The sequence below is a fragment of the Phaenicophaeus curvirostris genome, chromosome 15, assembly GCF_032191515.1.
Source record: "Phaenicophaeus curvirostris isolate KB17595 chromosome 15, BPBGC_Pcur_1.0, whole genome shotgun sequence".
Lineage (NCBI taxonomy): Eukaryota > Metazoa > Chordata > Aves > Cuculiformes > Cuculidae > Phaenicophaeus > Phaenicophaeus curvirostris.
Genome location: NC_091406.1, coordinates 5,828,836 through 5,851,044, shown reverse-complemented (window position 1 = coordinate 5,851,044; position 22,209 = coordinate 5,828,836). Strand labels below are relative to the sequence as shown.

Here is a 22,209-nt window from a genome sequence, read left to right as displayed (position 1 = left end):
CTGGGCAGGAGCCCTCCAAAACACCGCACTGCCTCTATTTTGTGTTCTTCTTCCTCACACCCTGCCAGGAAAAACTGCTGAGAGGAAATCTTCTCTGGCCAAAAGCTGCCTTTCCTTCTCTCTGGACTCCCTCATGCTCTCCAGACGTTCTTCAGGCCAAAACCAAGAGCTGTCTCCGTGTTCCCATGACTCTTAGTCATCTCCAGCAATCAGCCATGCTCTCATCTCTTGGCCCCAAGACCTTGGCTTGCTGGTACCTCTGTAACTTCTGTTCACATTTTGCAGCCAGTGTCCCTGTCACCTCCCCATGGATGGGGCTGCAGCTGGATGCAGCCAAGGCAGAGCCCTCCAGCTCACCCCAGGGAGAACCTTCCTCCCAGGGCTTCCCAGTATTGTCAGGTGGTGGCTGTAACTTCCCACCCCAGAGCCACTCTGAACTGTCATCAACTTCTGCTGCAGCATGTGGACATCCAGAGACAGAGCAGAGAGCAAGGGGCACCCTGTGTCTGACTTGATCTGACAACATTCTTCTGTCTTGAGTGTCCCTGGAAGAGCTGTTTTGCTTCAAGCCTGCCCCCACCCCCTGTTTTGAAGAGCTGTGGTCCAGGAGAGGGTTAACAAAATGCCTAATTATTGCTCCCAGGTGCCCCCAGGTTGTCAATTAGAAAACAGTTTCAAAAAGCCTCCCCAGGAGCGGTGGAGCTTGGGTCCTAGAGGCTTTTTGGGAGGAGAGGTTCTTGCTGGAACCCTGTGGCTGCCTGATGGTGATGGGATTAGTGTGAGCCCTGAGCTTGGAGGTACTGGGAGAGAAGGAGAGCTGGGGTCACCTGTCCCACAGCCCAGCTGGGGGAAGCATCTGCAGACTGTCACCCCCCTAACTTGTGTCCCTGCTGGAGAGTGCAGTGAGGTCAAGCCTGAAGCTGGCTGGACTTGACTCTGCCTCTGCATGGTGCTGGTGGGGAGCTTGGGGTGATCCTGTGTAGCCATAGGACCCCTCTTTGCACCAGGGGTCGTGCTCTTGGTTAAAACAAAATAATTTGTCACCTTCACAGGCCTTTCCCCACCTGGGAGCTGCCCCAGGCTGAATCATCTTTGTGGGCCAGTTGTGGGGGAGTTGGACACGTTCCTGTGTGTGTCTTTGAGACCCAAAGCCACCAAGATCTACTGAGCACGAGGTAAACTTTGTCCTGCTGGGTTGAAATGGAGCTCCCTGACAGTGAGGCAGGTCCCAGCCAGGCTCTTTGTGCCCCAAAACAAGAGGAATGGGTATGGAAGTCCCTGGGTGTTTGGGTGGCAGTGGGTAGGGCACGGTGGGATTCTCCTAGACCCTAGTATGGTGTAGTGGCCCCCAACAGCTCTGGGGAGAGATCTGGGGCTGAGCCCCTCTCTGAGGTAGGAGGGTGGCTCCAGCAGCAGATTGGGGTGCATGCGTGGCCCCACCTCTGCCAGAGGGGTTTGGCATCCATGACGTCTCAAAGCATTGCTTTCTTTCCCCCCCACCTCATTTCAAAAACAAACAAAGGGAATTTCTTAACTTGTGGTCAACTCAGAAAGGAGAAGCTCCTGCTGAGGGAGCGCTGCGGCGGGTGCCTGTGAAGAGAGGTGCCCGCTGCTCAAGAGGATACTTCAGCTGCTTCCCTGCTTCACACTGGGGGCTTCGTGGTCCCTGGGGACATGGGTCCTGCTCTTCTGCTGCTGCTCACCACAACTGGCATCTGGCACGGTAGGTCCACCAGCCCCACAAAGCCCTACAGTGTGTTCATGTCGCTTGGTGCAGTTTTGAGATGGTTTCCTGGGCGTCTGGTGTGAGTGCTCCATCCCTCTGCAGGTGAGGAGGGGTGACAGCCCTGGTAGGGCTGGGAGCTGGGTAATGCTGAAGCTGGACTAACAGGTGTTTGGCTCCTGGTGGTGGAGCATGAAGCCAGTGGTGTCTATGAAAAGCTCACTGTGAGCTGGGACGGTCCCTGCTTTTGGAGGCTGCTGCATGAAGCAGCCACCGCTGTTGTCGGCAGGTTCAAGGAGCCTTGGCACGGGTAGGGAGCTGGCAAGAGAGCACGTCTGCTCCATGGCGCAGCAGGGAAGAGACACCAGCTTGGCTTTTAGAGCAGACTTGGCTGCAACAGCTTCTTGAAGACCATCCAGAACTGGCTGTTGTTATACAAGTAGGACAGCAGTGGAAAGAGGGTGTGTTCCTTGTCTGTGCGGGTTCTAGCGCTCAGCTGTGCTGAGATCTTGCTCTTGGCTGCCTGCAGCCCTGCCAGGGTGAGGCAAAGGGGTAGGGAAAGGTGCATGTAGTGTAGAAAGAGCCTCAGCACTGGGGAGGTGAGAAAGGGAAACTTCCCACTGTTTGGGTCTGGGCAGGGGTTAGGAAGAAGGAGATGTTCAGCAGAAAGTGTCCTTTGGGAAGCACTCTCTGAAATAACTTCTAGTCCAAACAGGGCAAGAATCGGAGATGCTTGACATGCAGGTGAGCGAGTCGGGCAAGTCAGCTGCACCGGTACCTTCTGATGCACCTCATGCCCAGCCAGGATGTGGTGGAAACCCGACTCGGGCAGCCAAGAAGGGAAAGGTGAATATGCCTGGGTTTTGAGGCTGCTGAGATTGCAGAGAGGTGATAAACCCTCAACCTCAAGAGTCACTATGCCTGTTTTGAGGTTTGCAATGAAACAGAAACTAGTATTACTAACAGTACATTTTAAGCACTGGTAGCCTCTTGGATCTTGTGTGGTACTTTTCTTCATTTTCCCCTTGAGCTTGCTTGGGAACACACTGAGACTCGGGTGTGAAGCCCCTCCTGGAAGGGGATAATCTTGTGGGAAAGCATTCAGCATGTAGCAGGGAGGCAGTGTATCTCTCCTGAGCCACAGCACTGATCCTATTTTCAGCCCAGGAAATTTGCATGCCTCTTGCTGTTGCCTTGCATGATGTTTCTCTAAAAGTCATATCTTTAACACACTAAAAAGGCTTTTTCCAGGACTGCTGTACTGGGAACTGGTTTGAGGAGGGTGCAGAGGGGGTTATTTCTTATGTTTAAGATAATAGGGATTGGGCAGGTGTGATATAGATTTGTGAGATCATAAAGATATCTGTCAGGATCTCTCCAAAGGTTCCTTGAGGAACTGGTCACAGCAGGTCACCAGCTGTGACTTTGTCATCAGGCCCTGTCTTCCATATCAAGGTGTTAGATGCATATTTGTCTGAGTATCGTCACTGTTGGCCAGCTGCATCATGCCAAGGTTGTCCAAAACAATAGCCTCGAACTGGAGCCAGAGCCTGGCTTCCTTCTCCTACTTCTTGGATTGCAAGTGCATCTTCTGCAGGTACCGAAGGCTGATGGGTATGACCATTGTGATCTGCTCTCTTGCTGGGGAAGTATCAGGGGCTCAAATCCCAGCTTCAGGTCAGGCAGAGGAAAGATTTGAAACCTGATCCACTCATGTGTGTTCTTGGCTATTTTGAGAGGTCTTCCTGGGGTTTATTTTGTTTTCTTGTGGATGTATCTAAACCTCTATAGTAGAAGTCCCAAGCAGAGATGTGTAGAGCCACATTTATCCCCATCCCTTGCCCCCCAGGTGCAGTAAGTGACTCTGAGGGTGGTTTCCTCAGAAACCAAGCTTTTACTTGCTATTGAGTGGGAAGCAAGAGGCGCTCAGGTCTAGTATGCGTCCCTCCTAAGGCCAGACCTTAGCTTAGATATCCCCTAGAGCCAAGTCAAGGTCCTGATGGTTGGCTTCTATGTAAGGTTCTTGAGCCCCTCCGTCTTATCAGCCTTCACTCCTCTTTCCTCACCATTTCCAAACCCTCAGCAGAGGAAAATAGTGTTTTGGCTGGCATGGGAGAAGCGGGGACAGCGCCTGCAGCTGTAACTAGAGGTCATGGTTACACAACCCAAGTGTGGTAAAACCTTTGGCCAGCAGTTACTGGCAATGCTGCGGAAGCTGCTGGAGAGCAGCAGAGAGACATCCCTGGGCTTCGTGCAAGATTGCACTCTGGTCAGCAGGGAAAAAGCCTCCTCCAGCAGCCCTGCTTCCCCATTCTGGAAAAGGACTTGCTGGTCTGATTCATCCCCCAGCCCACACAGAGGGGTAGATGTTTTGTTGGCCTTCACCTAGCATTGTCTGATGTTGAGTCTTTGGCCACTCCAGTTGTGTGGTGGTTGTGCCACTGACAGGCTCTGGTGGCCTGAAGGCTGTTGGCTTCTTCACTGTTATGAGGAGCACCTATCCTGAGCCTTTTTTGGCCATAACATCTCAGCAGCAACTGGATGCTGATAACAAGGACAGAGAACGGCATGGCTCTTTCCTTGTCCTCCTGCTATAGCCAAAGTTCTTCCCCTGAGCCAGTTTGAATGCAACTCTGAGTCAAAGAGCTTGGCTCCCACATTAAAAGATGCTGAGGCCTTGGATGTGGAGGCACAGCTAAAGTGGAGAGTAGGTGAGGAAAAAGCATCCAGTGACAGAGTTAAAATAACAGAATTGTGTCAAGTCCTGCTAGAAAACACAGCTTAGCAGAAAGGGAGGAATGTTGTCCCTAAGATATGTGGATGATGTGGCTTTGGAAAGGATTCTGGGATATGTTTTTCTCCACTCTGGGAATAAATGAGGCTTTTCCTCTTTCCACAGAAAGATAAGAACATCACATGCACAGAAAAAAAAATTGGGGAGATAAAATGTGAAATATTCCATGCTCCAAAGCTCCCTGACCTCTCCTTCCTCCAGGGCCAACGGTTGTGGATCCACAGTTGGGTTTCCCATGAAAAACCGCATCACTGTCACACACCGGCAATGTTCTCCAAGTCCTTAAGTCTCCTATTCTCAACCCTTTGTATGGCCAAGATTGCTTAAATTATGGTTTTTTGAGTCCTGCCTGATGGGCTTTGGTGTCACAGCCCTGAGCACAGCTGGTACACAGGACACGCATGTACCTCATGGTCTTTCTCACCCAGGGAGAGCTGTGAGCAGGGCTGGATGAGGATGCTGTGTGCTTCTATTGGCTGCTACAGGAATGATACCTGTGCCTATGGGCAACCTTCCCTTCTCTCCTCTCTACAAGAGGTTTGAAGAGTGAAAAGCTGTAACAGAACCTTTCCCCTGAAGGATGTGCAAGCTAGCTGAACTAATGGTGCAATTATAGGGTATCTTGCTCTCTCCCATTTCCTGATAACTGGGGCTTTTATGCTCATTTGGATGAGAAATCTTTCAACTAAAGAGCTCCTGCGAGTCCAGAGCACTCTGCTGGAGTTGGAAGCATCACAACACCAAACTCAGCCCTTGCTTCTGCTCCACTGCCCCAGTGAGCCCCTCTACAAAGAGCAATGAATCGATAAATTGGACAGCTGCCTTTCTACTTAGTATTATTTGAGTGTTTGTCCCTTTAAGATCTAAGAGTGAATTAGCAACCGGGAAGGAAAGCAGAAGTGGGAGAATAGCCCTGGATAGGGGCTGGAGGGGTGTGCAGAGCCCCCTGAGCACAGATAGCCATTCGCAATGTGTTTCCTGTCCTCCCCACGGGCCTGGCGTGGGGGTGGTGGTAACGCTTCTTCCCTAGCCCCGCAGTACTGATTCATTTCTCACTTCCCCCCCACCCTAAATATAGGTGGTGACTCAAAGAACTCGCTGATGTGACAAAACAGGGGAAAAAATATTTCCCTCAGACACTAAGGGCTGGAGTGGGACCCTGGTTCCCCTTTATTTGGCCAGCAGAGAAGCTGTCTTCAGTGAAGAGAAGGCATCGAAGATCCAGCTGTGTTGCTGTGCCAGTGTTAATGTGACTTGGTGTGCTGCATCTACAACTATTGCAGCTATAGGGAAGCATGGAGGGATAGGACAAGGGGGAATGGCTACAAAATTGGAGAGGGGAAGATTTAGGTTAGACCTAAAGAGGAAATTCCTCACAATGAGAGTGGTGAGGCTCTGGAACAGGTTGCCCAAAGAAATTGTGGCTGCCCCATCCCTGGAGGTGTTCAAGGCCAGGTTGGATGGGGCTGTGAGCAGCCCGATCCAGTGGGAGGTGGCCCTGCCTATGGCAGGGGGGTCGGAACTGGATGGTCATTAAGGCTCCTTCCAACCCAAACCGTTCTATGATTCTGTGGGCTTTCATGAGCCATTAAGCTTTTCTGTGCACCTAGATATGACTAATAATGCTTCATAATTATTGGATTGTGAGGAAATTGCACTGTGTGACTTTATAACAAGGCATAAGTAGTTCTTCCAGATCCACTGCCCAGCAACCAAAAAATCAGTCCTCCCAACAGGCATGCTCTGAATTCCTTCTTTGCAGGAGTTTTCAAGGTCTAGTCTAGCTCATCTTGGCACTAATGCAAGAAAGAGCCCCATCCACTGGGCTCAGCTTAAACCTCACCAAGTGGTGTTATGGGCTAACCAAATTCATACAGTAGGTCCAGTTCTGATCTTTCTGATTCAGAACCATCTCTTTCTGATGCTTAGTGTGAACTCAGCAGAGCATCTTTAAGGATCATTTTTGCATCCTCACTCTTTCTCTTTCCTTTGTAGGCTCAACATCACCAGTGATCAGCCCTGACCAACCTGCTCTGGTTGTCAACACGGGGGATCCAGTCACCTTGCGCTGCTCAGGAGAGTCTGAAGTTGAATGGAAAAGCCGAAAGGATACGTTCAGTAACCACACCAGCAGCACACTCAGTATTCCCAAGGCCATTTACAAGGATACAGGCACCTATAAGTGTGCTTATGTCAACAGCAGTGACAAGAGCATCGCAACTGTGCATTTGTTCGTGCGAGGTAACCACTTTTTCCCTTTTCCTATGTGTGCTGACAGAAGTGTTTCCCTTCAGGGAACGTGGTCATTACACAGATCCTCTCGATGGCTGTGGTTGTGTGTGTGTTTGGGGGAGCGGTGTGTGTCTCTAGTGGGGCAGTGGCTCACCCACAACCATGTAAGCCTGCAAAAAACGAGGCTAATGGCTGAAGCACTGGGGTAGAATACGGAGCATCTACATTTCATGCATATTTGTGAATGGCCTGAACCTCTCCTTCCATTTACCTTGGCTTCCCTTCCTGAAAAAAAACAGATGCAAACAATGTTGTAATGAGAAATGAGAGCTGAAAATCAGAGAACTCTATTGCCAGTAGCCCAGGTAAGGGAGAGAGTCATATGAATCACTTCCTCACAACATGATCTGAGCTGCAAATATTCTTTTCCCTTTGAAGTTATGCTGTTGTACCTCCATACCTTGAGCTCACCTCTTCTCTTATACTAGAGATACTGTTCTGGACAGGGAAGCTGCAAGTCTGATAAATAATGCTAACACAGTGGTGAAAAGTCTTATTAGAATCATAGAATAACCAGGTTGGAAGAGACCCACCAGATCGAGTCCAACCATTCCCATCAATCACTAAACCATGTCCCTTAGCACCTCGTCCACCCGTCCCTTAAACCCCTCCAGGGAAGGTGACTCAACCCCCTCCCTGGGCAGCCTGTTCCAGTGCCCAGTGACCCTTTCTATGAAAAATTTTTTTCTAATATCCAGCCTGAACCTCCCCTGGTGGAGCTTGAGGCCATTCCCTCTTGTCCTGTCCCCTGTCACTTAGGAGAAGAGGCCAGCACCCTCCTCTCCACAACCTCCTTTCAGGGAGTTGTAGAGAGCAATGAGGTCTCCCCTCAGCCTCCTCTTCTCCAGGCTAAACACCCCCAGCTCTCTCAGCCGTTCCTCATAAGGCCTGTTCTCCAGCCCCCTCACCAGCCTCGTTGCTCTTCTCTGGACTCACTCCAGAGCCTCAACATCCTTCTTGTGGTGAGGGGCCCAGAACTGAACACAGGATTCGAGGAGCGGTCTCACCAGTGCCGAGGCAAGCATAATTCTCAGCCTCTCTTGCCTATGTACATTTGTGAGTTGATTTCTGTCCTCCCTTCAAATGCCTTAGCTGGAATTGGGCTGGTCATGCAAGTTTTTGGAGGCTGAGTCAGGCAGTTTTGAGCAGAGCTGCCCCAGCATCGAACTCCCACAGGACAGTGATGCTGGAGACTTGCCTTTGCTGGAACGTTTTTCTCAGCTTCAATGCATTTCTTCATCCTGTTCTCTGGCTCATCTTTTCTCCTTCACAGATCCCAATAATGTGTGGTTCGTCCCATCTTTTCGGATCTCTGTGACCAAAGGTGCTAATGCCGAGCTCCCTTGTCTCATCACGGCCCCCGAGTATGGATCCAATGTGACTCTGATAATGGATGATGCATCTCAGCTCTCACCTGGGACCAGCTATTCTTTCAGTACTGAGAAAGGAATAACACTATACAATGTGCAGAGCAAGCAGAAGGGCTCTTACCGATGCCAAGCAGTGATAAATGGAAAAATAGAGAAGTCACCAAGAATAAGACTGTTTGTGGAAGAAGGTAAAGGATTGGGGATACTGCTGCCCTCAGGGAGATGGCTAAGCTGGCCACAGTAGATGTCTAAAGGGAATCTCCTCACCAGTGGTAGGAAAGACCTTCTGAGTCTGCAGGGTATTTAATAGAGACAAGATTCCATTAGTTTCTGGCAAATTGTCTCGCTCAGGTGGGTCTCCCTGGGTTGTGCAGGATTCAAACCTTTGCAGACACTATCGTAGAACAGGGGGGAAATAAATCCATCTATCTCCCTGATGTTGTGCAAGTCCTCGGGCCCTGATGCTCAGGACATAACCCTATCACAGGAGGCTTCTCTTCACTTTCAACTCAGTGTGACTGCTGTGCTCTCCCTGACCTGTACCACTTCCCATAGACAGATGCACAAAAAGGAGTGATGATCCCTAGGGAAGAGGTAAAGAGGCTGAAGAGGACAGAAATGAGAATGTAGCCAGGCCCTGGGAAGTCCCCAAAGCCCATGGGGTCATTAGACCAGCTGATGTTGAATCTTTCCTTGCTTGCCTCTGTGTAGGGCTGGAGAAGCCTGTATCAGTGATGATGGACCTACCAGACCACGTGCGAATCGTGGGTGAACCTTTCCAAGTCACTTGCAGAGTAATTGCTCCTTCCCACAAGTATGACATCAGATGGGTGACAGCAGCAAAGAACGTAAGTTGTGCAGCTTCAGAGGGGTGTAGGAGTTCCTTAGAAATTGGGAAATGCAGTATGGTAAGAACTGACCCAACCCAAGTCACCTCCAGCAAAGCCTTAAACTGCCCAACCAAAGCAACTATTCAAACAAGCTGCAGAAATCTGAATGTGGTCATCTGTTCCTTGGGATGACATAGGGCTAGGAAACACCTGCTCATGGTCAGGATCCTGCTACATGACAGCAGTGTGTTGCTTCAGCTGAATTCATTGAGCAGGAGCCACAGTACCTATTAATTGGCAACATCTTTCCACCCAGCCTTGCCAGAGCTTTTAAAACAGCAAACATGCTCAGAACATGCAGTTCCCTTGAGAAAAGATATGGCTCTATAGCAAAGTTCAGGTGCCCAGAACAGGAAGGGGAAGGGGTGGGCACATTTGTTGTAAAAATTTAGTTCCATCCTCTGCCCTTCCAAGAAAGTGCCTGATGTTCCCTCCCTGCCTGACAGGTTATGACAGTTAGAACGTCCAGCTTTGAAAATGAGAACTATTTAATCAACGACATCCTGTCCATTCCAGCGGTGACCATGGAAGACAGTGGGAAATACACTTGTATAGCTAACAACTCAGCAGGATCCAGGAATTCCTCGACAATGCTTCAGGTAGTAGGTGAGTGCTTCCCCAAAAGATCAGGAAGATGTGGGCTGAATCACATCTAGCCTTGAGTTTTTCTGCTTCTGTTCTGTTCCTAGTTTTGGTGTTGGAAACATCATTCTCACTTGTGCATGAAGGCTCACGTGAGAACTGCTAGGAAAAAAATATGCTGTTCCCTTCATCTCTTGAGAGGCAGGAGGACCTTTTTTTGGAGTCTGGATGAAAAATTGGAAAGCTCTTAATTTCTTTGTTTTATAACCAGCTCTAAAACAAAACAAAAAAAAAACCAAAATCAAAAAACCCACAAACCCAATGCAGTAAGTTTATGCTGAAGACGAGGAAAGGCTGGCCAGAAGGAAAGGCACATACAAGCAGAGTATGGATCTTTGGCTCTTCCAGATCCACATAAGAGGATTCAGGTCTATTATGTACTTGTTTGTATCTCAAGACAGAAAACTCACAACTCTCTTCTGCAGCCTTCCAGCTGAGGCTACTCTTCCCAATAATGGTCCATTTATGAAGCTGGTATAAGCTCGTTTCAGGGCTCTGGACATGCCTACTGATGGTCCTGCTCTTCTCCATCCTGCAGAGAGGGGTTATGTGCTCCTGACCGCAGTGCCAGCCACCAGCCAGGAGGTTGCTCTGGGAGAGAGTCTGAAGCTGCAAGTCCACATTGAGGCTTACCCGAAACTTCTCCACTGGGGCTGGGAGCACACAAACCCCTTGAACACTAGGAGTACCGCATTCGAGAGCCAAATGACCTCTGGAAACAACTGGTATGTTTGCTATCTCTTCTACAGTGACCGTGGTGTGTTTCTAACTATGCTTTTGTTGTGAGACAGGCAGACCCCATGCTGCTGGCTGATGGAAAACTCTGCTTTTTAAAAGGGGAATTGCTCTGCCTTTGTCTTCTCTTTCCAGTACAACTAGCAAACCACCATAAGCAGGTCTGATCAGGTCAAGGACAACACTATCTCTGTCTTGGCAGCATTCTCTTTAGAAAACCTTGTGGAAGTTGCTATTCCATCTGTGGTCTGGTTGTTTGTCTGGACTCCCCCTACAGGAAGACATCACAGGGGTTGAACGGGACAAAAACCTGAATTCCCTTGCTGCTCCTCAGCTGTCCCATAATTTGCAGTCTGGACAGTGCGTATGCCGAGAGGGCACTGTGTGCCCTGTGTCAAGTAGAGCCAGGAACATCATTATGTGGATAAGACTTAACAGAGGGCACAGCCTGATCTTCCAAAGTGTACAGCCATGTGAGGCGAAAAGGAGAATTAAAGAAAGAGGATATTCCCATTTACTGAGGAGTTTTGGCAATTACCCTTTCATTTTCTTAGGAACTCTCAATAATCCATGAGAGGAACTGTACCACTCGGCAAGCGTGGTTACTTTAGGATGAACTTTCTTTCACTGGGGTCTGAGAAAGGAGAAGCAGAGAGGAAGTGGGCTCTGGGGACTATGACTTGATGAGCTAAGAAATGAGAGGAATAACACATCCTGTCAAAGGCAGGAGGAACAGCATCCTCCTGCCCTTCCAAGGCAATGATCTAGATGTTAAACTTTGCATATTCCCTCACCTGTAGAAGTGCTCTACCCTTGGTGGCAAAAGATCTTTTCTCTAAGGAAGATCAGACCTTCCCTGCTTGCCCTGAAGAAAGCAAGTAGCAGATTCCCCCCCCGGGTTAGGATTGATGCTGGGAAGTGTTCACGCACGCCAGGGCATAGGAAGCAGACACATCTTGCTGAGCAAAGACTGAGCGCTTGAGTTTCCTCAGCACAGCTTTCTTCATGGTGTTTGTTTACTCTCTGTGTGAGCAGGTATAACAACACGCTCTTCCTGAACCGCCTGCAGGAAGGAGAGGGGGGCCTCTATACTTTTTATGCCCTCAATAATGAGACCAATGCTTCCGTTACCTTCAGTATCTCCATGAAATGTAAGTGTTTGATGTCTGTTCTTTATCCCTGCTTGCCCTGGGGCTGCTGCCCAGTTGGCAGCAAGTAGGGTGGGACCCAGACCAAACCTACTCGTAGCAGTGAGAAGTAAATCGGAGCACAAGGAATGTGGTTTTCCTTTGGTCATAGCATTCACTGTTTATTTGCCATCTGTGACAGCTCCTCCAAGGGTCTGCAAAATCAAGGTGCCAGCCAATGACTCCAGCATCCTTCAGTGCACGGCCATCGGCTACCCTGCCCCACGCATTGAGTGGTACCAGTGCCCCAGTGCCTCTGACAGGTAAGAAATTCTCAGAAGACTGAGCACCTCCACAGTCTGCACTTGCCTTTGCTATGCTGGAGTTTGCTGAGCAGCGACGTGTGGGGTTGCTTACAGGCTGTTCAGCAAACCCTGCTCAGTAACAGCAACAAGGATGTTCCCCTGCTATAAAAACAGGTTCTTGAGAACTGCCTGAGAAGGAAGAGCAGGCACTTTTTTCTTAAAGTCCTGAGCTTAAAGAGATCTATTACCTGTGATTCATGTTCTCCCAATGCTGTTTAGCTCTGTAACCCTGTGCTCTTACAGTGTGATGGGAGGCAACTGCAGCTCCCTGGGCAGAGGTGGCTGTATCTCAGTATCGGCCTCATTCAAGGAGGGAACTGCTGCCAGAACGCAGCTATAGCCATGTGAAGGCAGTGAAGACTGCCTTATACGCGGCTTTGATGTCCAGAGAGAGGCCTCTTAACTGGGCAGTGAGTAACACACCTCCCAGAGCTGCAACCCTAATTCCCAGTGTTTCCTCCGTAGTCCGATACAAGCACCGATTCACAACCGTGCTGTAGAGGAACACTCGTTCACTCCTGCTTGGTGTCTTTGTGTCTTTGCAGGTACAATGATGATTATAGGTTGTTACTCAATGACTCCAGTCCCCAGGTGGTGAACACATTGCCCTTCCAAGAGGCAGAGGTGGAGAGCATTGTCCCATTCCAGGAGCTGGGTGCCGATTTCACCTTCTGCTGTGTGGCCATTAACAGAGAGGGAAATGCTTCTGACATGTTTCACTCGCTCACCATCACCAGTAAGATACAAACTGGTAGCTTGGAAGAGTTGGGGAGTATCTGGGGACTTTAGGAGCCTTATCTTTCTATATGTTGTCCTTCCCTGTTGTCTTACAAGAGAGGTGGAAGTAGATAGATTAGTCTGACCTGCACCTGGTGCTGTTTGTGTGGAAATTGGGGTGGATGGGGAGAAGGAAATCATTGCAGCCTTGCTTGGCATCAAGAGCTTCTCTCAGCTCCCAGCAGTGCTTTCTGAGGCTGGTGCTGGGCTGTGTTGCATTCAGGAGAAGCCGAAGTGAAGAGCTGGTCAAAATGCACCCAGACAATGGGATTGAAAGGGGAGTGGTTTACTCATCTCCATTTTTTTTCTCCTCCAGGAAATGTCATGGCACCCCCAAACACGCTCTTCAGCCCCATTCTCTCCACCTGTATAGGCACATCAGTCCTGCTGCTCCTGCTGCTCCTCTTCCTCCTCTACAAGTACAACCAGGTCAGGTTCCCTGTTGCGTAGCCACAGGCAGGGATCGTTCAGCTTGGAGGTGCCAGCATGCCAACTCCCTCACCTCCACTGCCTCCCAACTTCCCCATGGAGTTCCCTGCTGCAGGGCAACGCTCATGCATCAAACCCAGTGTGCTCAGACCTCTCCCGCTCTGGTCCCTCACTCTTCTAGCCCAGAGGTCAATGTGAATATCCCTTGGTGCCAGACAAAGGTGCTCACTCTGTGCTGTCAGCTGCAGCTGGTTTTGCTCTGGTTGCACAGACCAAATTAAAGAGAGAAAGGTGGTTTGCAATTTGCAAACCTTTTTACACTCTTCCCTGCTTTATAAAAAGCTGCCTTTATGAGGAAAGAGGATATTAGAAGGTGCTCGTCTCTGGGAAGACTTGGCCACTATTTTTATACAACAACTTGCCCCATTTTCTCTGCAGAACTCACTTTCAGTATTTGGATTCCTTCTCAGTTGTTTTCATAAACTGTACCAATCAATAGCTCCCTGTGCTTTGTGAGTGGGTGAAAATCTCCTGGGTTTCAGCTCTGTTTTGGCACTTTTCCTTTGACAGCCCAATAAGGCTGCAAATTTTGTGGCAAAGCTCTGGTGCTGGTTGTCACAAGAGTCACAGCAGAGACCTCTCCCAACCAAGCACCTACAGCTTCTCAGGCAGAGCTGCCTTTGGCCAGGAGCCCAGAGAGACAGAGATGGATGGAAGTGTAAGTGCAGCTCTGAAGAAACAGCTTTTAGGGAGGCCCTTGCAAGGCCAAGAGAAGCAGGACATGTTTATTTATAAACTTGTCTATCTCAGCCATTGGCTTATTGAGCCCTGGCTGATTGCTGCAGTGCTAAGTGAATTGTGGAGCAGACAGCAGCAGTGCTCACTCTCTAGGAACAGGCAACAGCACATTAAATGGGTGCATGTGGCACTCTTTTGAGGACCATCCACCAGAAACTGCTGCTTGGAGCACCCTGTCTGGGCATTTTTCAATAGCCTGCATGGGCATGGAAGTTCAGCTCTCAGGCAAAGAGAAAAAGAAGCAGTGTGTAGGAGAAAACAAACGGATGCTTTGAATCAAAACTGCAGATCAGCTTGCCTCAGTTATGGTCAGTCATCTGACTATCCAGGAGAATTGGTGAGAAGAAGCATTTCAGCACACACCTCCCAGCAGCTGGGGGGTGAGGTGACTCAGAACAGCCATGGTCACTTCACCCATGCTCCCCTGTATCTGTCTTGGTGGATCCGAGACTTGCTGCTCTGGGGTGCAGGTCCTTGCCTGTCTCCTGCAGGAGTGAAGACTGTACACACTAGTCTCATGCCAAACTGTTTCACTGCCTTTCTCTGTTTGTGCCTCCAACCTGTCTCCCAAGCCCTCTCAACACTCACGCCCAGCACGAGCTGGCAACCACCACTGCCCACAGGCCTCCAGCGCTGCTTCTCTCTGTCCTCATCTCATTACTTCTGCTATAAGATTCAGGGAAAAGAGAAGAAATTCTTACTTCTCTTTCTCCATTTCTTTTTTTCCCCCCTGTAAGGGAAGTGGGGCTGGGCCAGCTGCTTTCAGCAACCCAGGATGCCAAGGAAGGCAGCGCAGTGGGGACATCTCCCTCCAGCAGCAGCTGGCGCTGGGAGCCACTGGTCTGGTGGGGCTTGTTGGCTCTGCCAGCTCTGGGTCGCTTGGGAAAATGAGAGCAAAGGGCTGAAAGAGGCAAGAGACCCTCCCTCAGTCGTGGGTGACAAGTTGGGGGGACTTTGTAACAGGCTGTTACAAAGGACCAGGCTGTCCAGACAAAGCCGTTCTCACTCAGTTCAGCTTCAAAGCAAGAAATATTTGATGCATTGCAACCTAAGTCTTCCCTTTACTCCTGTGGGGTGAAAACTAGAGTTCATGCTGGGACTGGGGAACCCTCAGGACTCAAGGAGCACTGAATAACTGGAGTTTCTTCCTTACAGAAACCCAAGTACCAGGTGCGGTGGAAGATTATTGAGGCCTGTGAAGGGAATAACTACATCTTTATTGATCCCACTCAGCTGCCATACAATGAAAAATGGGAGTTTCCCAGGAATAACCTCCAGTTTGGTAAGAAACCTTCCTTGCTGTCTGCCTGGCAGCATGCAGCTCACCACAGAGCTGAAATGCTGCAAGGGACAGAGCCAAAACGATGGGGCAACATTTAAAGGTGCATATAGACATTACAGAAACATCCTTAACCAAGCCTTGCTGCCCTTTCCCACACCATGTGGCAAATGCTAGGGTACAACTTCCCTTCATTGCTCTGAGGAAGGTTGAGAGGATTGTGTCCCTCTCTCATTCCTAATACAGAGCTGGTGAGCTCGTGTTTGGACATGGCCTCTTTCATACCATTTTTGCGCACAGTAAAGTTCCCCTCAAACGTTAACCAGCTCCTGACTAAGGGATGTGTCATCTTATTTGGGCTCAGCAGGTATCCCCACCCACCAGACATCCTCTTCAAGGCTGTTTGCAGCACAACTGCTCAATCTCTTTCCTTAAAGCACATTATAAGCCCATCTTTTTTTTCCTTCTGCAGGAAAAACACTTGGAGCAGGAGCCTTTGGGAAGGTGGTGGAAGCCACCGCTTTTGGGCTGGGCAAAGAAGATTCAGTTCTCAAAGTGGCTGTGAAGATGTTAAAGAGTAAGCGCAGAGCAACTTGCAAAGGCTAAAATCCCTCAAGCTTTTTTGAGACAGGACGTAGCACAAGTTCACCATGTTGGTGCTCCCAGGATGTGCTACTTGCTTTTGTAGATGTTTCTGTGAAAAGTACTGGGAGCTGTAATCAGGCTGCTGTCATTTCTGTGGACACTCACGGCCAGAGGCACAGAGGACATAATTTCCTCTCTGAGTGTGTCTCTGTCTTTTATTGCATCTCTGGCTACACCTTTTTCTGTCTTCCTCCACGACTTTGCTGTCCTTCCTTCACACAGCTCTCCTCTTGTCTTGCAGCATCGGCAGACACAGATGAGCAGGAGGCGCTCATGTCTGAGCTGAAGATCATGAGTCACTTAGGACACCACGAGAACATCGTGAACCTGCTGGGAGCATGCACCTATGGAGGTGAGATCCCACAGCCCTGCTTCCTTCATGGATCCCTCCCAGGGTCTGCTCCTCTGAGGCTGTTTCCTCAGTCTCACAACAGAGCTGATGAGCCCAGTGATCTTTTCTGATTCTATAACTTCTCAAGGGACTCCAGTCTGGCCATTTCCAGTTGTGCTTATGTGCAGAATGGTTTCTGCTGCTCCTCCCTGGAGAAGAAGCAATTCTCGGGGTGGGTCACAGCAGCATCACTTCTTGATGAACCCTTTCTGCCTCCCTCCCAGGCCCAATTCTCGTCATCACTGAGTACTGTCGTTACGGAGATCTGCTGAATTTCCTGCGGAAGAAGGCTGAATCGATAATTATCCAGGATTCTACCCTGGACACCTCTTTAGACAGCACTGCTGACTATAAAAACATCGACCTAGAAAAGAAATACATCCGCAGGTAAGAGCAGAGCTCTGGCCACAGGGCTTGGGTATTTGCTGGGACCAGTACACGGAGGGCTATGCTGGTGAGGGATTAAGGCCAAAGTTCTGGGGACTTGCAGGATACCAGGATGTGAAAGCCACTGGGGATGCGTGTGTTTTAGACTTGGCTACAATTCCAAGGTTTTCAGTTTTTGACAGCAGTCGTTGAATATCTCACAATACACCCAGGTTTCAACCTATTCTGCCCTCCCACAGTCTGGAATCAGAACTTCTTTGCATCCCGCAATCCTGAACACGTGGGGTTTATAGGACAAGAGGCTGGTGCTCCCCATCAGCCAAGGGCAGTCGTTGACTAAAGGGGAGCAGTACCTGAAGATCCATTCCCCAGGGCACCAAGATTCCCTTTCACAATCAGCCTCAACGCTGGCTTTCCCTTGGTCCTCAAGCCTCTAGCTAAACTGCTTCCTGCAGGCAGGGCTGTGGTTTCTTCTCTTGGTGGCCGTGGAGAAGGGCAGAAGGTACTGCGGGAGAGTTGCTAACAGCCTGCCTCCATCTCTGTTGTGTCTGACTCAGTGACAGTGGCTTTTCAAGCCAGGGTTTGGAAACGTATGTTGAAATGAGGCCTGTGTCATCATCGTCTTCAACATCATCAGATTCTGCACAAGCCAGGGGTGAGTTTAAAGGCTCACTTCTGCTTCCATTATTTCTTTATCCTGGCTAGCCCAGCTCGTTTAGCCCTGGGCAACCAGGATACAGCATAGCTTATTCTACTTTGCAGCACCTCTAGAACTTCACTTTGAATTTCAGGAAAAAGCTCAGAGGAAGAAGATGAAATCAGGGAGGACCTCCGTCCTATCAGTCTCTCTGACCTGCTACAGTTCTCCAGCCACGTGGCCCAGGGCATGGCATTCCTTGCCTCAAAGAATGTGAGTGCCTGGCAGACAACTGCCCCAACACCTCACCTGGGAGGCGCTTGTCCCACCAGCAGGCACCAGCTGTTCTGCCTGCAGGAGGCTTGAGGTGGGTTTTGGATGAGGTGGCCCAGCTCAAGCAAACTGCTGGTGGAGAGGAGCCTCTCTGCTCCATCTGTTGGGTTCAGGTATGCTGGTGAGTGGTGCTCCCCTCAGAGCTTCTGCCTCCCGTCAGCTCCAGGCAGGTCATCACGACAGGGCAGTGTAACAGGGGTAACTTAGGACTGGGCGTCATGCTGGTCTCCACGCTTTCTCCCCAGCTATTACGTGAGCTCTAATGCGAAGCTTTCTCGCACTGGCAGCTGCCCCAGGGACGAGGAACTGAAAGTGGCTGTTGAGCTCCCTGCCAGAGCTGGCTTATTTAGAGTGTCAGGGAGTAACAGCATGACTGTTTTGGAGATGAGGACACCGTGAACAGTCCCTGGTTCTCAGCCTCCTCCACTGGGGAAGACGACAGCCCCATGAGTGATTAAAGGACAAGGCATATTTCACAATATCAGCATTGCGAGTGAAGTGGTTGAAAGCACCCGCATTCCCTGTACGTGACACAGTGCCGCTCACAGGGGCTTTTTGAGCAGTACATGTTCCCCTTGCTCCTGCAAGGGTTGTTTGAGTGATGGTCTTGGGCTGTAGGGAATTAGTTGGGACTGCTGAGGGATGTTGGCTGGGTCTCAGCTGCGGTCTCTTCTCCCCAGTGCATCCACCGTGACTTGGCAGCCAGGAATGTGCTCGTATCAGATGGACGGGTAGCCAAGATTTGTGACTTTGGCCTGGCTCGTGATATCATGAATGACTCAAACTATGTTGTAAAAGGCAATGTAAGTAATTAAAACGGGGACAAGAGGCGGCACAAGGGTGGGGCTGAGGCTGCAGCACAAAGGATGGGGTATAGCAGAAGCTGCCAGCCTGGCCCAGTCTGCAGGATTCTCTGCTCTTCCAGGCCCGCCTGCCCGTCAAATGGATGGCCCCAGAGAGCATCTTCGACTGCATTTACACGGTGCAGAGCGATGTGTGGTCTTACGGCATCCTTCTCTGGGAGATCTTCTCCCTTGGTAAGAAAGAAGCGAGCTTGCAAACCTCCCTTGTTTATCATTGCTTACCACTGCCTTACTGTCTCTGCAGAAAAGCTCCCAAGACAGGAGGAAGGCTGACAAAAATCTAGGTTTTATCAAGGCTATAAACCCCTCTTATGCTTCCAGAGGGATTATTAAAAATCAGTGGATCCTGGATCATTTCCTTTAACTCAGAGCTCCCGGAGAAGGAGTAGCACTGGCTTAGGCGATGCTCCAGGCTGCCTCTTCTTGCCTCAAAAGACTCGAGTGTCAGAGCCTCAGGTCTGAGAGCTCCCTCTGCTACTGTCACAGGTAAAAGCCCCTATCCCGGCATGGTGGTGAACAGCAAGTTCTACAGCATGGTGAAGCAGGGGTACCAGATGGCCAGGCCTGACTTCGCTCCCTTGGAAATGTGAGTGGGATGATGTGTGACAGGGTGGCTGGAGCTGCATCGGGAGGTGGGCAGGCAGGGACCCTGGTCACAGGCTTTCCTGCTGCTCCCAGCTGTGTCTGCGCCTGATGGTTCAGGCTGGATCTTACCAGGCAGCTCCTCGCTCTTGTAGGAAAGTGAGACCTGGGGCAGTCCCTTATGATGCTCTACCCAGTATTTCCTCTGCTTAGGGACAGGAAGATGGGAAATTTAATATTCTGTGTCTACATTCATGAACTCGGTGGATTTTTCTTAATTTTAGTCAGCTGCTTTTCACCCTAGGAGTGTGAGAAGACAAGCCTGAGTAGGTTACAGGAGGGGAATGAGTTTTAAGCTTAAATCACTGGAGGATAAATCCCCTTGTGGACAGAACAGAGAAGTTTGCTGTATCTGCTTTTGCACTTGCCTCTCCCTGCAGCACTGCGTCTGCATCGACCAGAGGTTTATAGGCAGGAAGACAAGGGACTGCTCAGTACTTTGTTTTTTCAGGCTCAAAGTGCTGCAGGGAATAGCCTGGGGGTGCAGACCCTCCAGCAGCTCTGCAGCAGCACTGCACAGCCAGCCTGTCCCTGTTTGGCTCCACAGGTACAGCATCATGCAGGCTTGCTGGAGCTTGGAGCCCACACAGAGACCAACCTTTGACCAGATCAGCTGCTTCATTCAGAAAGAACTGGAGGTGCATAAGGAGCAGGTGAGGACCTTTGGAGTGAAGGGGGTAGGAAGATGTACTTTCACCCTACATGAACACAGCTCCTGGACAACTTTTTGGCTTATGTCCCTTACATTTAACTGCCAGGAGCAGTTTAGTGGTGGTGGGAAGTGTAGGGAGGCTTCCAGATTTCACTATGCTGGAGGGTTAAATCACTCCCCTCCATCACCAAAGGAACCCATCACCAAAGGAACCTGGGCAAAGAAATACAGCTGCTTTGAAGCAACCTCTCTGGGCATCAATATGGGCAGCAACACAACGACCAGTGCAGCAGCCCAGCCCCCAGCCCTGGAATTGGTGTGCAGCTGGACAAAAGCTGCGCTGCCTCATGACTAACTGTCCTGCAGCTCCACAAAACCATGGGCACACCTGTCCTGCCAGCCAGATGTGTCCTGTGGGCACAGCAAATGGCAATGTTAAGGTAGCAGACCCAGCTGGTCATCCATGCAGAAACCAAGGTCATAAACCACTGAAGGGACTGATGCGCTCTTGGGGTGGGTGGTTTTTTTTTTTTATTTTCAAGGACTACACCAACCTCCCCTCTGCTGCTGCTGAGGAGGACAGTGGCTGTGATACCTCCGGCTGCTGTGAGGAGTCCTGTGAGCAAGAGGAGAGTGGCCAGCCCCTTCTCAAGAGCAACAACTATCAGTTCTGCTAGCTGGTACCACTGCCCTGGGGCAGATCCCTGCCCTCCCCGCTCTGCAGAGGGCACGGTTCTGCTCTGTGTTAGGATGCAGATGCCTTCTGCTCTGAGCTTCCTCTCTGCTTTCTGAAGTATGAGTGTTACTGACTCCCTCACTTGAAAGGACGTGCTAGAGTGACTCAAAACTGAGACTCACCATGGGGTCTCTAAAGTCTTATCTCAAGCATAGTGTAAAGATGTTAGGATGATAACATGGTTATCTCTAACATACAGAGAGGTCCCTGTCAGCTGCCTCCTCATCGCTGGAGGCACTGGGGCGTTTGGTTGCTGTAGAATTTTTTATATAGAAGTTGTAACAAGATGCTTGAAAAAGTCACTGCCCTGCTGATGGAGCTCATGTTTTACAAGCATGTCTTGAAATTCAAGTCCTGAAGCTGGAACTGCTCCCCACACCACCAGGAGCCCTTCCTTGGTGGTCCTGCTCTTTTCCTGTTGCCAGTCTGACCCTGGATGATGCAGAGTGAGTGTTTAGACATAGGTGAAGCCTCTACTTAGCATTAACTATGCATTAACCTCATGTTTCCTCATCCACTCTACCTCCCTGCGGCTGATGCTTCTGCAGGGTCTGTTTGAGTGAAGCGAGCCAAGCAGACAAGCCCAGGGTGCTGTGAACTTGTGCCCCCAGAGCACAGGGGCAATAATTTCTCAGGTGAAATATGGAAGTAACTGATGCTCTTCCACAGGAGCACTGAACACAACCCCAATCCAGGAAAGAATGGCAGCTTAAACAGATCTGGGAATGACCAATTACCACATACCCTACAGAACTTCTGAATTATTAAACATGTAGCAGTCACTGCCTTTGTCCTGACTACAGATATGCTCTTGTACATAATCTTCCTGAATGTATTGTAATTGTACTGCTGAGGTGATTTTTTTTTTCATAAGCTAGGGCCTAATGCCCTTTAATTTCTTTCTCATTTAGCTCTTGTTCAGGGTTACTAATGCCCCAGACACCCACTCCTGTGTAGCTATTGGGAGTAGCTAATGAACCTCTATAGCTTCACCTGACTCAGGGGGTAAGGGGTCTAGATTCCAGGTACAAGCACTGACAGGGCTCAGGTGAATCCCAGCACAACAGACCTAGGGGCTGGCAGGTGCCCTTTGTTGCAGTGTGAGCAATCACACTCTGGGCTGCTTCCAATTGTATTAAACCTGGATTTACACTAACACAAACTGATTGATTCCTCTCTACTAAATGAAAAGCTAACCTATTTCTCTCTGTCAGTATTATAAAGAATAAAAGATGTTTAACAGCACAAGTCTCTTCAGGGGCTTTAAGGACTGTTCTTGGAGCAGGATGGATCAGAGCAAAGGTGAGGCCCTGGCCCATCTCCTCCCACCCTCCAATGCTGCTCCAGTTCCTCAACCACCTCTCCTCAAAACCATTCAACCTTGTGTAATGCAAAAAAAACATTAAAAGCAAGGTTTTAAGGCACTTTGCTCTGACTAGCCTGTCTCTAATTAGGGGAAAAAGCTGTACCCATGCTCAGGGACTACTTCAAAGTTCAACTGCAATGATGGAACAGTTGACAACAGTCGCTATGTCTGAGACCAGCGCATAGCAGCAGTCTGTATGGGAAAGGCAGTGCAAGGCCAAGGGCAAAATAAAGGCAGAAGGACCCTGACAACCAGACTCGAGCTTCCTGCAGCAGAACTGCCTGCAGCAACAGTTTAAGATACAGCAGGAGCTTCAGCTCAGGCATTAAACACATC

At 49.8% G+C, this 22,209-nt stretch overlaps 1 protein-coding gene across 1 annotated transcript; it reads left to right on the top strand.

The window, feature by feature from the left end:
• The first annotated feature begins 1,516 nt into the window (after positions 1–1,516).
• Positions 1,517–21,903, top strand: CSF1R (colony stimulating factor 1 receptor). The gene is made up of 21 exons (XM_069869141.1): positions 1,517–1,723; positions 6,513–6,758; positions 8,083–8,367; positions 8,891–9,027; positions 9,516–9,675; positions 10,250–10,436; positions 11,482–11,597; positions 11,776–11,896; positions 12,484–12,674; positions 13,032–13,144; positions 15,098–15,224; positions 15,694–15,798; positions 16,108–16,218; positions 16,482–16,644; positions 17,202–17,299; positions 17,436–17,554; positions 18,295–18,417; positions 18,540–18,651; positions 18,964–19,063; positions 19,667–19,772; positions 20,314–21,903. Exons 1-21 carry the CDS (start codon positions 1,675–1,677, stop codon positions 20,446–20,448), a joined length of 2,904 nt encoding a protein of 967 aa, XP_069725242.1. The 5' UTR covers positions 1,517–1,674; the 3' UTR covers positions 20,449–21,903.
• Positions 21,904–22,209: the final 306 nt, after the last annotated feature.

Bases quoted from the DNA above. Each gene is read 5' to 3' on its own strand.
- CSF1R (XM_069869141.1), top strand. From the start codon at position 1,675: ATGGGTCCTGCTCTTCTGCTGCTGCTCACCACAACTGGCATCTGGCAC. The intron at 8,368-8,890 runs GTAAAGGATTGG...GCCTCTGTGTAG, and splicing joins AAGACTGTTTGTGGAAGAAG to GGCTGGAGAAGCCTGTATCA. The intron at 19,773-20,313 runs GTGAGGACCTTT...TTTATTTTCAAG, and splicing joins TGGAGGTGCATAAGGAGCAG to GACTACACCAACCTCCCCTC.